This window comes from Symphalangus syndactylus, chromosome 6 (assembly GCF_028878055.3).
Source record: "Symphalangus syndactylus isolate Jambi chromosome 6, NHGRI_mSymSyn1-v2.1_pri, whole genome shotgun sequence".
In the NCBI taxonomy this organism is placed as follows: domain Eukaryota; kingdom Metazoa; phylum Chordata; class Mammalia; order Primates; family Hylobatidae; genus Symphalangus; species Symphalangus syndactylus.
The window spans coordinates 95,496,904-95,509,933 of NC_072428.2; the positions used below are offsets into that span (position 1 = coordinate 95,496,904).

Here is a 13,030-nt window from a genome sequence, read left to right on the forward strand (position 1 = left end):
GTAGAGACGGGGTTTCACCGCATTAGCCAGGATGGTCTTGATCTCCTGACCTCATGATCCACCAGCCTCGGCTTCCCAAAGTGCTGAGATTACAGGCATGAGCCACCGCACCCGGCCACCTGAGGTTAATATCTTAAGAAATTGTCAGACATTAAAACGTAAAAAGAGATTAAATGCTCAAATTACTCTCCACTGCAACAACTTGGCTACAGGCTACAAAATGTGAGCTTTGCTGGAAAGAAAGAACAGAGGAGGCAGAGATTGCATGCGGTGGCCTGATGGCCATATCCAGCCTGGGCAACAGAATGAGACACTGTCTCAGAAAAAATAAAAGCTAAAAAAAAAAATTATCTGGGTATGGTGGTGTGTACCTGCAGTCCCAGCTACTCAGGTGGCTGAGGTGGGAGCATTCTTGAGCCCAGGGGTTCAAGGCTGCAGTGAGCCATGATCGTGCCACTGCACTCCAGCCTGGGTGACACAGTGAGAGCCCATCTCAAATTTTAAAAAAGGTTATTGGATACAGAGATACAGAAGATAAAAAGACAGAGGGAAGAAGTCCATGTGATAATGGAGTCAGAAACTGGAGTACAGCCAGGGAAGGTTGTTAGCAGCCACCAGAAGCTAGGGAGAGGCAAGGAAGGAGGAAAGATTTTTTTCGAAGGAGTATGGACCTGCTGACACCTTGATTCCAGATTTCTAGCCTCCAGAACTGTCAGGGAATAAATTTCTGTTGTTTAAACCACCCAGTTTGTTAAGGCAGCTCTGGGAAACTAATATAGACCCCCATGATTGGAGAGGTCTTTTGAGTTCCTAAGTTCTGAGAACAAGGAGAAGAAAGACAAACCTCAAGTGTTATCCTTCAGTTTGGTCTTTCAACAATCTACCAGCACAGCTCCTAATTCTTTTTTTTTTTTTGAGACAGAGTTTCACTCTTGTTGCCCAGGCTGGAGTGCAGTGGCATGATCTCGGCTCATTGCAACCTCTGCCTCCCGGGTTCAAGAGATTCTCCTGCCTCAGCCTCCTGAGTAGCTGAGATTACAGGTGCACACACCATGTCTGGCTAATTTTTTGTATTTTTAGTAGAGACAGGGTTTCACCATGTTGGCCAGGCTGGTCTCAAACTCCTGACCTCAAGTGATCTGCCTGCCTCGGCCTCCCAAAGTGCTGGGATTACAGGCGTGAGCCACTGCGCCCAGCCACACAGCTCCTAATTCTATGTTTCATTCTGAGTAACAGCCTCATGACTCCAACCCAGTGAAGCAGAACTTAAGTTGATCAATGCACCATGTGAATGCACACATCCTTGACCAGAGAAACAGCCTAGTGAGCCCACCTCTGGCAAAGCTGCACCACCACTGCCTCGAACTTTCTTAGGCTAGGATATCAAGACACTCTCAAACATCACTGGTGTGGATAACAGCTGAAGAAACTACACAAAGGCTTCACTTCTGCATCCACCTAGAACCTAGGCCAATGCCTCTTACTGAACTGACACCCCGAGACCCATCTCTATGAATAAGTCTTTCCCTATGAAACCTACTCCCTAAAATTGGAAGAGGTAAGATTTCCACCAGATGTATAGAAATCAATGTAGGGACATGTCAAACATTTAAAAAAGCAAAGAAACATGACACCTCTAAAAGAACACGATATTTCTCCAGTAACACACCCCAATCATAACGCAATACACAAAGTGCCAGAAAAAGAATTCAAAATAGGCTGGGCAGGATGGCTCATGCCTGTAATCCCAGCACTTTGGAAGGCTGAGATGGGTGGATCACTTGAGGTCAGGAGTTCAAGACCAACCTGGCCAACATAGTGAAACTCCCGTCTCTACTAAAAATACAAAAATTAGCTGGGCATGGTGGTGCATGCTTGTAGTCTCAGCTACTTGGGAGGTTGAGGTGGGAGGATCACTTGAGCCCAGGAGGTGGAGGTTGCAGTGACCAAGATGAAACCACTGCCCTGTAGCCTGAGCAATAGAGTGAGACTCGATCTCAAAAAAAATCAAAAGAATAATCTTTAGGAAGCTCAGCAAGATACAAGAGAATAAAGATAGATAATTCAATGAAATCAGGAAAATAATTTATTATTTGAATGAGAAATTCAACAAAGAGATAGACGTAAAAAAGAACCAGCCAGGTGTGGTGGCTGGTGTCTGTAATCCCAGCATTTTGGAAGGCCGAGGTGGGCGGATCACCTGAGGTCAGGAGTTCGAGACCAGCCTGGCCAACATGGTGAAACCTTGCCTCTACTAAAAATACAAAAATTAGCTGGGCATGGTGACACATGCCTGTAATCCTTGCTACTCGGGAGGCTGAGGCAGCAGAATCCCTTGAACCCGGGAGGTGGAGGTTGCAGTGAGCCGAGATCATGCCACTGCATTTCAGCCTGGGCAACAGAGCAAGACTCCATCTAAAAAAACAAAAACAAAACAAAACAAAAAAAACAAAGAGAACTCTTAGAGGTGAGGAGTTCAATTAAAATGAAAAAAAAAAAAAATGCAATTGAGAGCTTCAACAACACACTAGACCAAGCAGAAGAAAGAATTTCTAAACTTGAACACAGGTCTTTTGAAATAACATAGGAAGAAAAAAAAATAAATAAGTAATAAAATTAAGGCTGGGTGCAGTGACCTGTAATCTCAGCACTTTGGGAAGCTGAGGCAGGCAGATCACTTGAGGTCAGAAGTTTGAGACCAGCCTGGCTAACATAGTGAAACCCTGTCTATACAAAAAATACAAAAATTAACCAGGCATGGTGGCGTGTGCCTGTAGTCCCAGATACTCAGGAGACTGAGGCAGGATAATTGTTTGAACCTGGGAGGTGGAGGTTGCAGGGATCAGAGATCTTGCCACTGCACTCCACCCTAGGAGACTGAGCGAGACTCTGTCTCAATAAATAAATTAATTAAAATGAAAGTAAGAATTAAAAAGAAAGGGCCAGGTGTGGTGGCTCACGCCTGTAATCCCAGCACTTTGGGAGGCCGAGGCGGGTGGATCATGAGGTCAGGAAGTTCGAGACCAGCCTGGCTAAGACGGTGAAACCCCGTCTCTACTAAAAGTACAAAAATTAGTTGGGTACAGTTTCGGGCGCCTGTAATCCCAGCTACTTGGGGAGCTGAGGCAGGAGAATCGCTTCAACCCGGGAGACGGAGGTTGCAGTGAGCCGAGATCACACCACTGCACTCTAGCCTGGGCAACAGAGCAAGACTCCGTCTCAAAAAAATAAAAATAAAAAAGAATGAAGAAAGGTTCAGGATTTATGGGACAGGACACTGTTAAGTGAACAAATATTCACATTATGAACATTCCAGAAGAAAAAGAGAAGGAAAAAAGATATAACAAACACATTTAATGAAATAATAGCTGAAAATTTCCCAAGTCTTGAGAGAGAGATGAACATCCAGATAAAGAAAGCTCAAAGTGGCCAGGTGTGGTGGTTCATGCCTGTAATCCCAGCACTTTGGGAGGCCGAGGCAGGCGGATCACTTGAGGTCAGGAGTTCAAGACCAGCCTGGCCAACATGGTGAAACACACCTCTACTGAAAATAGAAAAATTAGCCGGGCATGGTGGCACACGCTTGTAGTCCCAGCTACTTGGGAGGCTGAGGCAGAAGAATCGCTTGAATCCAGGAGACGGAGGTTGCAATGAGCCGAGATCATGCCACTGCACCCCAGCCTGGGTGACAGAGCGAGACTCCATCTGAAAAAAAGAGAAGTAGAAATAAAAAGGAGAACAGCAGATACTAGGGGCTGGGAATGGTCGGGGAAAGGTGGAAGAGGGAGGGACTTGTTAAAGGATACAAAATTACAGCTAGATAGGAGGAATAAATTCTAGTATTCTACACCACTTTAGGATGAGTATAGTTAACAATAATATATTACATATTTTCAAATAGTTAGAAGGTGGATATTGAAGGAGGATATTTCCTAATACAAAGAAATGATGTTTGAGATGATGTACATGCTAATCACATTGATCACTATATATTATATGTTTCAAAACATCATTATGTATCTCATAAATATATACAATTTTTTTTTGGTTGTGTTTTCTTTTGTTTCTTTTTTTTTTTTTCTTTTCTTTTTTTTTTTTTTGAGACGGAGTCTTGCTCTGTTACCAGGCTGGAGTGCAGTGGCGCGATCTCAGCTCATTGCAACCTCCGCCTCCCAGGTTCAAGCGATTCTTCTGCCTCAGCCTCCAGAGTAGCTGGGCGTATAGGCGTGTGCCACCATGTCTGGCTAATTTTTTGTATTTTTAGTTGAGACGGGGTTTCCCTGTGTTAGCCAGGATGGTCTCGATCTCCTGACCCCGTGATCCACCTGCCTTGGCCTCCCAAAGTGCTGGGATTACAGGCGTGAGCCACCGCTCCCGGCCCTTCTTTTGTTTCTTTAATACAGAGTCTCATTCTGTCACCCAGGCTAGATTGTGGTGGTGCAATCACAGCTCACTGCAGCCTCGAACTCCTGGGCTTAAGGGATTCTCCTGCCTCAGCCTCCAGAGTACTTGCGACTACAGGCATATGCCACACACCTGACTAATTTAAAAACTTTTTCTTTTTTGTATATATGGGGGGGGGGTCTCACTATGCTGCTCAGGCTGGTCTTGAACTCTTGGCCTCAAGCGATCCTCCCACCTTGACCTCTGAAAGTTCTGAGATTACAGGTATGAGCAACCATGCCTGGCTTTAAATATGTACAATTTTTACATGTCAATTAAAATGAAATAAAATGAATTTAATTTTTTAAATTTCTCTTTTTCTTATTCTCAGTGTGAAAAAATGAATTTTTTAAAAGTAAATAAATACAAAATATAATTATGAGGAAGGTATCATTTCAGCAAACATTGAATTTAACAATGTGTCAGAAATCTTACCTGTGTAAAAGGCCCACTGATGCCCCATCCCAGATGTCATTTCCCAGCAGGGACTGTGAACAAGTATTCTAATCTTTCTAGATCTTAGTCTCCCCCTCTGCAACATGAAAATGACATCACTTGTTTTCTGGGGTTTTTGTGGTTTTGTAAAGAATAGAGCTGATATATGATAGGCACCTAGTACAGTGCCTAACACATAGTGTCAATTATAGGAAGTTCTTAATAGCAGTAATAACAAAAATTCAACTAGTTTAGAGACAAGATAAGATGTAACATTCTTGGGCCATACGGCTGAGGTGGGAGGATCGCTTGAGTCCAGGAGTACAAGACCAGCCTGGGCAACATGGCAAGACCCCAACTCTATTAAAAAAAAAAAAAAGCAACATTCTTAAAGTGCCATACACATTTAGAACAACTATTTATTTATTTATATTTGAGAGAGGGTCTGGCTCTGTCACCTAGGTTGGAGTGCAGTGGTGCGATCTCCAAGCTATCCTCCTACTTTGGACTCCTGAGTAGCTAGGACTACAGGCACACACCACCATGCCCAGCTACTATTTTTGTATTTTTAGTAGAGACAGGGTTTTGCCATGTTGTCAAGGCTAGTCTCAAATTCCTGAGCCCTAGCAATTGACCCACTTGGACTCCCGAAGTGCTAGGATTATAGGTGTGAGGCCACTGCACCCCAAAATAATAATTTATTTAGCTAGGACTTCTAACCTAGCTAGACATTTTTTTTTTCTCTGACAGTGGCATGAAGGACTTTACATAAAATACTTGCCATGACTTTACCTTGAAAGGGTGGGAATATTTATACATTATAAGTTTGGGATCTATAGTTAATTTCCCTGTGTTTCTCACAAATTTATAAAAAGTTTGAATCATTATACCATCCCTGCTAGTAATATGTTCCATAAATGTGGCTGTTTGTAAAGTAGCCTTCTGGTCTTTTAGCCCTAAAGGAACTCTACCAAGATACAAAATTTTCTTTCATTCTAATATGTCACTAAAGTAACTACAAAATGATATATTTAAGCAAAAAAAAAAAAAAAAAGCAAACTCAAAGGCAAAATAACAGTAAGCTCAGAAGTTGATAAACTATTTCAGTACATTTAATTAAATTGAACATTTTGAGGATTTTAAAACAATAGTTGGAGCAAGAAGAGATGTTCAAACAGTAGTTAAATAATTGCCATTTTAAATAATGAATAACTTTAAGCTTTGTTAGAAACATTTATAATTATGTACACTAAAAAGGTAAGGATAAGAGATACAACACCAAAAGCACAGTCCAAAAAAGAATACAGGATAAGTTAAACATCATGGAAATGTAGATCATGTGCTCTTCACAACCCACTGATAAGACAGTGAAAAGACTGGCTGAGAGTGGTGGCTCATACTTGTAATCCCAACATTTTGGAAGGCTGAGGCAGGTGGATTGCTTGATGCCAGGGGTTCCTGACTAGACTGGCCAACATGGCAAAACCCCATTTCTACTAAAAATTCAAAAAACTAGCTGGGTGTGGTGGCACATGCCTGTAATCCCAGGGGACTGAAGAATAAGAATCTCTTGAACCCGGGAGGTAGAGGTTGCAATGAGCCAAGATTGGGCCGCTGCACTCCAGCCCGGGCGAAAGAGCAAAACTCCATCTGAAAACAACAAAAAAACATTAAAATCGTGTGTATAAAGAAAACTCTGGCCAGGCACGGTGGCTCACGGCTGTAATCCCAGCACTTCAGGAGGCTGAGGCAGGCAGATCACTTGAGATCAGGAGTTGGAGACCTGTCTGGCCAACATGCGAAACCCTGTCTCTACTGAAAATACAAAAATTAGTCGGGCATGGTGGCGGACGCCTGTAATCCCAGCTACTAGGAAGGCTAAGGGAGGAGAATCTCTTGAGCTTGGGAGGTGGAGGTGGAGGTTGCAGTGAGCTGAGATCGTGCCACTGTACTCCAGCCTGGTTGACAGAGTGAGACTCCGTCTCCAATAAGTAAATAAATAAATAAATAAATAAATAAAAGAAAACTCAAGCTGGGCATGGTGGCTCACACTTGTAGTCTCAGCACTTTAGGAGGCTGAGGTCGGAGGATCACTTTAGGCCAGGAGTTCAAGACCAGCCTGTGCAACATAGGGAGACTCCCATTGCTACAAAAAGCAAATAAAAATAATTAGCTGGGTACGGTAGTATGTGCCTGTAGTCACACTACTTAGCAGGCTGAGACAGGAGGATTACTAGAGTTCAGGAATTTGAGGCTGCAGTATGCTAAGATTGTGCCACCACACTTGTCTCAAAAAACAAAACAATAAAATAGACGTGTATGAGTCCATTTTCACACTGCTATAAAGAATACCGGGTGTGGTGGCTCACGCCTGTAATCCCAGCACTTTGGGAGCCCGAGGCAGGTGGATCATAAGGTCAGGAGATCGAGATCATCCTGGCTAACACAGTGAAACCCCGTCTCTACTAAAAATACAAAAAGTTAGCTAGGCATGGTGGTGGGCGCCTGTAGTCCCAGCTACTCGGGAGGCTGAGGTGGGAGAATGGCTTGAACCCGGGAGGCAGACCTTGTAGTGAGCTGAGATTGCACCACTGCACTCCAGCCTAGGTGAGGAAGTGAGACTCCATCTCAAAAAAAAAAAAAAAAAGAATACCTGAGACTGAGTAATTTATAAATGAAAGAGGTTTAATTGACTCAGAGTTCCACACGGCTGGGGAGGCCTCAGTAAACTTACAGTCAAGGCAGAAGAAGGGAAAGCAAGGTGTCTTAACATGGCAGCAGGAGAAAGAGAGTGTAGAGGAAACAGCCACTTTCAAAACGATCAGATCTTGTGAGAACTCCCTCACTATCAGAACAGCATGGGGGAAACTGCCCCATGATCCAATCACCTCCCACCAGGTCCTTCCCTCCACATGTGGGGATTACAATTCAAGATGAAATTTGGGTGGGGACCCTGAGCCAAACCATATCAAGACATTTTTACAATTCTGAGAGGCATATACATTTTCCTTCCCTCCCTCCCTTCCTTCCTTCCTTTCTTTTCTATCTTTCCTTCCTTCCTTCCTTTCTTTTCTTTGTCTTTCCTTCCTTCCTTCCTTTCCTTCCTTCTTTCCTTCCTTCCTTCTTTTTCTTTCCCCTTCCTTCTCCTTCCTTCCTTCCTTCCTTCCTTCCTTCTTTCTTTTTCCTTCCTTCCTTCCTTCCTTCCTTCCTTCCTTCCTTCCTCTCTTCCTCCCTTCCTCCCCTCCTCCCCTCCTCCCCTCCTCCCCTCCTCCCCTCCCCTCCCTTCCCTTCTTTCTTTTTTTGACAGGGTCTCCCTCTGCAGGCTGGAGCGCTGCAGTGGCACAATCACAACTCACTACAGGCTCTACCTTCCCGGGCTCAGGCGATCCTCCCACCTCAGTCTCACCACTCCCAGCTAATTTTTGTACTTTTTGTAGAGATGATGTCTCCCTGTGTTGCTCAGGCTGGTCTCAAATTTCTGAGCTAAAGCAATCTGCCTGCCTCCGCCTCCCAAAGTGCTGGGATTACAAGTATATACCACCACACCTGGCTGTCAGGATATACATTTTATGATACGTAACATATATACATCTGTACTTTTATAATATATAATACATATCTACATATATAATTCTTTTTTTAAAAATTTATTTATTTATTTATTTTGAGACGGAGTCTCACTCTGTTGCCCAGGCTGGTGTGCAGTGGCATGATCTTGGCTCACTACAAGCTCTGCCTCCTGGGTTCACGCCATTCTCCTGCCTCAGCCTCCGGAGTAGCTGGGACTACAGGCACCCACAACCACGTCCAGCTAATTTTTTGTATTTTTAGTAGAGACAGGGTTTCACCATGTTAGCCAGTATGGTCTCGATCTCCTGATCTCCTGATCCACCTGCCTCGGCCTCCCAAAGTGCTGGGATTACAGGCGTGAGCCACCGCGCCTGGCCTACATATATAATTCTTAGAGGGATAAAGCATTTTAACCAGCGTTGAGGTGGGAATGTTTGTTATTTACAGTCATGGAAAAAACTATAAATTGAGAATATTTGAATGAATGCTAATATTATATAGGACATATAAAAATACCTGCCCTTCTTTAACCAAAGAAACATATAGGCCGGGCATGGTAGCTCACACTCGTGTTCCCAGCACTTTGGGAGGCCGAGGCGGGCGGACCACAAGGTCAGGAGTTTGAGACCAGCCTGGCCAACATGGTGAAACCCTGTCTCTACTAAAAATACAAAAATTAGCCAGGCATGGTGGCACATGCCTGTAATCCCAGCTACTCAGGAGGCTGAGGCAGGAGAATCGCTTGCACCTGGGAGGTGGAGGTTGCAGTGAGCTGAGATCGTGCCACTGTACTCCAGCCTGGTTGACAAAGTGAGACTCTGTCTCCAAAAAATAAATAAATAAATAAATAAATAAATAAATAAATAAATAAATAAATAAAAGAAAGCTCAAGCTGGGCATGGTGGCTCACACTTGTAGTCTCAGCACTTTAGGAGGCTGAGGAAGGTGGATCACTTTAGGTCAGGAGTTCAAGACCAGCCTGGGCAACACAGGGAGACCCGTCTTTACAAAAAGAAAAAAAAATTAGCCAGGCATGGTGGTGCGTACCTGTGGTCCTAGTTACATGGGAGGCTGAGGCAGGAGAATTGCTCGAACCCAGGAGTTCAAGGCTGCAGTGAGCTATGACCTTGCCACTCCAGCTTGGTTAACGGAGCAAGAGCGAGACACTGTCTGTTAAAAAATATATATATATTTTTTTGAGACAGAGTCTCACTCTGTTGCCCAGGCTGGAGTGCAGTTGTGCCATCTCAGCTCACTGTAACCTCCGAGCTGAGGTTCAAGTGATTCTCCCAGATTCAAATGATTCTCCCACCTCAACCTTCTGAGCAGCTGGGAGTACAGGCGCCTGCCACCACGCCCCAGTAATTTTTGTATTATTAGTAGAGACAGGGTTTCACCACGTTACCCAGGCTGTTCTTGAACTCCTGGCCTCAAGTGATCCACCTTCCTCAGCCTTACGAAGTCCTGGGATTACAGGTGTGAGACATCTCACCTAGCCAAAAAAAAAAAAAAGAAAAATTTTTTGACGCCCATATCCAGGATCTATGAATCAGCAAACTTTTTTTTGTAAAGGGGCAGGTTTGTTTGTGTTTTTCACAATCCTGAAAAATGTAAAAACCATTTTTTTTTTTTTTTTTTTGAGACGGAGTCTCGCTCTGTTGCCCAGGCTGGTGTGCTGTGGCGCGATCTCGGCTCACTGCAAGCTCCGCCTCCCGGGTTCACGCCATTCTCCTGCCTCAGCCTGCCGAGTAACTGGGACTACAGGCGCCCGCCACCACACCCAGCTAATTTTTTGTATTTTTAGTAGAGACGGGATTTCACCGTGTTAGCCAGGATGGTCTTGATCTCCTGACCTCGTGATCCACCTGCCTCAGCCTCCCAAAGTGCTGGGATTACAGGCGTGAGCCACAGTACCCGGCCAAAAACCATTCTTAACTTAGGCTATGCCAAAACAGGCCAGTGACTGAAGTTGGCCTTTGGTCTACAGTTTGCTCACCCCATCCTAGGGAAAATCACTTTCTTTGACTCATCATTATTGATTAAAGACCTAGATTTTGAAGTACATGTAAAATTGTAGATTTTTGTCCAATAGAGGCAAAAATAATTTTTGTCTGGAAGAAGTATAATACCAAAGTTTATTGTCACATATTAACCAGTTTTGTCTGTAACTGAACACTCTGTTTTTTGTTGTTGTTGTTTTGTTTTCGTTTTTGTTTTTTGTTTTTGAGACAGAGTTTCACTCTTGTTGCCCAGGCTGGAGTGCAATGCTGCGATCTTAGCTCACTGCAACCTCCACCTCCCAGGTGCAAGCGATTCTCCTGCCTCAGCCTCCTGAGTAGCTGGGATTACAGGCGCCTGCCACAAAGCCTGGCTAATGTTTTGTGTTTTTAGTAGAGACAGGGTTTCACCATGTTGGCCAGGCTGGTCTCGAACTCCTGACCTCAGGTGATCCACCGGCCTCGGCCTCCCAAAGTGCTGGGATTACAGGCGTGAGCCACCAGGCCCGTCCAACAGTCTGTTTTTTAAAATTAAACCTTTAGGCCAGGCACGGTGGCTGATGCCTGTAACCCAAGCACTTTGGGAGGCTGAGTCAGGAGGATCACCTGAGGTCAGGAGTTCAAGACCAGCCTGGCCAACACGGCAAAACCTTATCTCTACTAAATATTCAAAAATTAGCTGGACACGGTGGCAGTCACCTGTAGTGCCAACTACACAGGAAGCTGAGGCAAGAGAATCGCTTGAACCTGGGAGGCACAGGTTGCAGTGAGCTGAGATTGCATCACTGCACTCCAGCCTGGGTGACAGAGCGAGACTCCATTTCAAAAAAAAAAAAAAAAAAAGTTAATTGGCCGGATGCGGTGGCTCGCGCCTGTAATCCCAGCACTTTGGGAAGCCAAGGCGGGTGGATCACAAGGTCAGGAGTTCGAGACCAGCCTGGCCAAAATGGTGAGACCCCATCTCTACTAAAAATACAAAAATGAACTGGTTGTGGTGGCACATGCCTGTAATCCCAGCTACTTGGGAGGCTGAGGCAGGAGAATTGTCTGAACCCGGGAGGTGGAGGTTGCAGTGAGCCAAGATTGTGTCACTGCACTTCAGCCTGGGCAACAGAGCAAGACTGCCTCAAAAATAATAATAATAATAATAATACTTAAACTTTTAATTTTGAGATTTTTATAGTTTTACATTCAGCTGCAAGAAATAATAATGAGGCTAGGTGCAGTGGCTCACGCCTGTAATCCCAACACTTTCAGAGGCCGAGGCGGGTGGATCACTTGAGCCCATGAATTTGAGACCAGAGTGGCCAACATAGTGAAACCCCTTCTCTACATAAAATACAAAAAATAGCCGGGTGCAGTGGTGCACGCCTGTAGTCCCAGCTACTTGGGAGGCTGAGGTGAGAGGATCACTTGAGCCTGAGATGTCAAGGCTGCAGTGAGCCAAGATTGCACCACAGCACTCCAGCCTGGGCAAAAGGATGAGACCCTATCTCATAAGAAGAAAAATAAGAAAAAAGAGAAAGATAAAGAATCTTACTTAAAATTTCCCTTTTTTTTTTTTTTTCAGACGAAGTCTCACTCTGTTGCCAGGCTGGAGTGCAGTGGCACGATCTCGGCTCACTGCAACCCCGCCCCCCAGGTTCAAGCAATTCTCCTGCGTCAGCCTCCCAAGTAGCTGGGACTACAGGCACGTGCCACCACACTCAGCTAATTTTTGTATTTTTAGTAGAGACAGGGTTTCACCATGTTGGTCAGAATGTCTTGATCTCTTGACCTCGTGATCTGCCCACCTTGGTCTCTCTAAGTGCTGGGATTACAGGCGTGAGCCACCGAGCCCAGTCTAAAATTTCTCTTTTTCAGGAAAATACTCATTTTGTCAAATATCCTTTGAACTGGCTTTATTATCTTGTTGTTTCTTCATTAATAAGTTGAGAAAACATCTTTGACATGTGCACATTTTCATTGGTGAGCCATATTTTTAACTATTTGGAAATAATATTGTCATAATTATTTAGCCCACAGATAATTTGTTCCTACAGTTAGTTTCCAGTTTGGCTTAGTTTTTTATTTAGAAAATTGTATCTGGTTAGGAAAGATCAGACCAACTTTTCTCTTCCCCAATCAAAAGAAATGTAATTCACTTTATTTGAGTTTCACAGTGATGATAACATGTTCTCTCTTCAGTGGCAAGTTATTTCTGTGAGATATTTTGGGTGAGATAAGAAGAAAGAAGTTTTAAAATAGCAGATACCACTGGCTCTTTTTTCTTTTTCCTTTTTTAAATGTGAGATGGGGGCTGGGTGTGGTGGCTCACGCCTATAATCCCAGCAATTTGGGAGGCCAAGGTGGGAGGATGGTTTGAGCCTAGAAGTTCAAGACCAGCCTACATAACATAGTGAGACCTTGTCTCTACAAAAAATGAAAAAATTGGCTGGGCGCGGTGGCTCACGCCTGTAATCCCAGCACTTTGGGAGGCCGAGGTGGGTGAATCACGAGGTCAGGAGATCAAGACCATCCTGGCTAACATGGTGAAACCCCGTCTCTACTAAAAATACAAAAAAATTAGCCGGGCGTGGTGATGG

General features: G+C 44.3%; 1 protein-coding gene across 2 annotated transcripts in view; it reads right to left on the bottom strand.

Moving 5' to 3' along the window:
- Positions 1 to 3,334: 3,334 nt before the first annotated feature.
- PUS7 (pseudouridine synthase 7) overlaps positions 3,335 to 13,030 on the bottom strand; it is a 113,136-nt gene continuing 103,440 nt past the window's right edge. For both annotated transcript variants that reach the window (XM_063641583.1, XM_063641581.1), the window contains exon 17: positions 3,335 to 3,705. In XM_063641583.1, the coding sequence (XP_063497653.1) occupies positions 3,421 to 3,705 (285 nt within the window). In that variant the 3' untranslated portion in view covers positions 3,335 to 3,420. The remainder of the gene's footprint in view (positions 3,706 to 13,030) is intronic.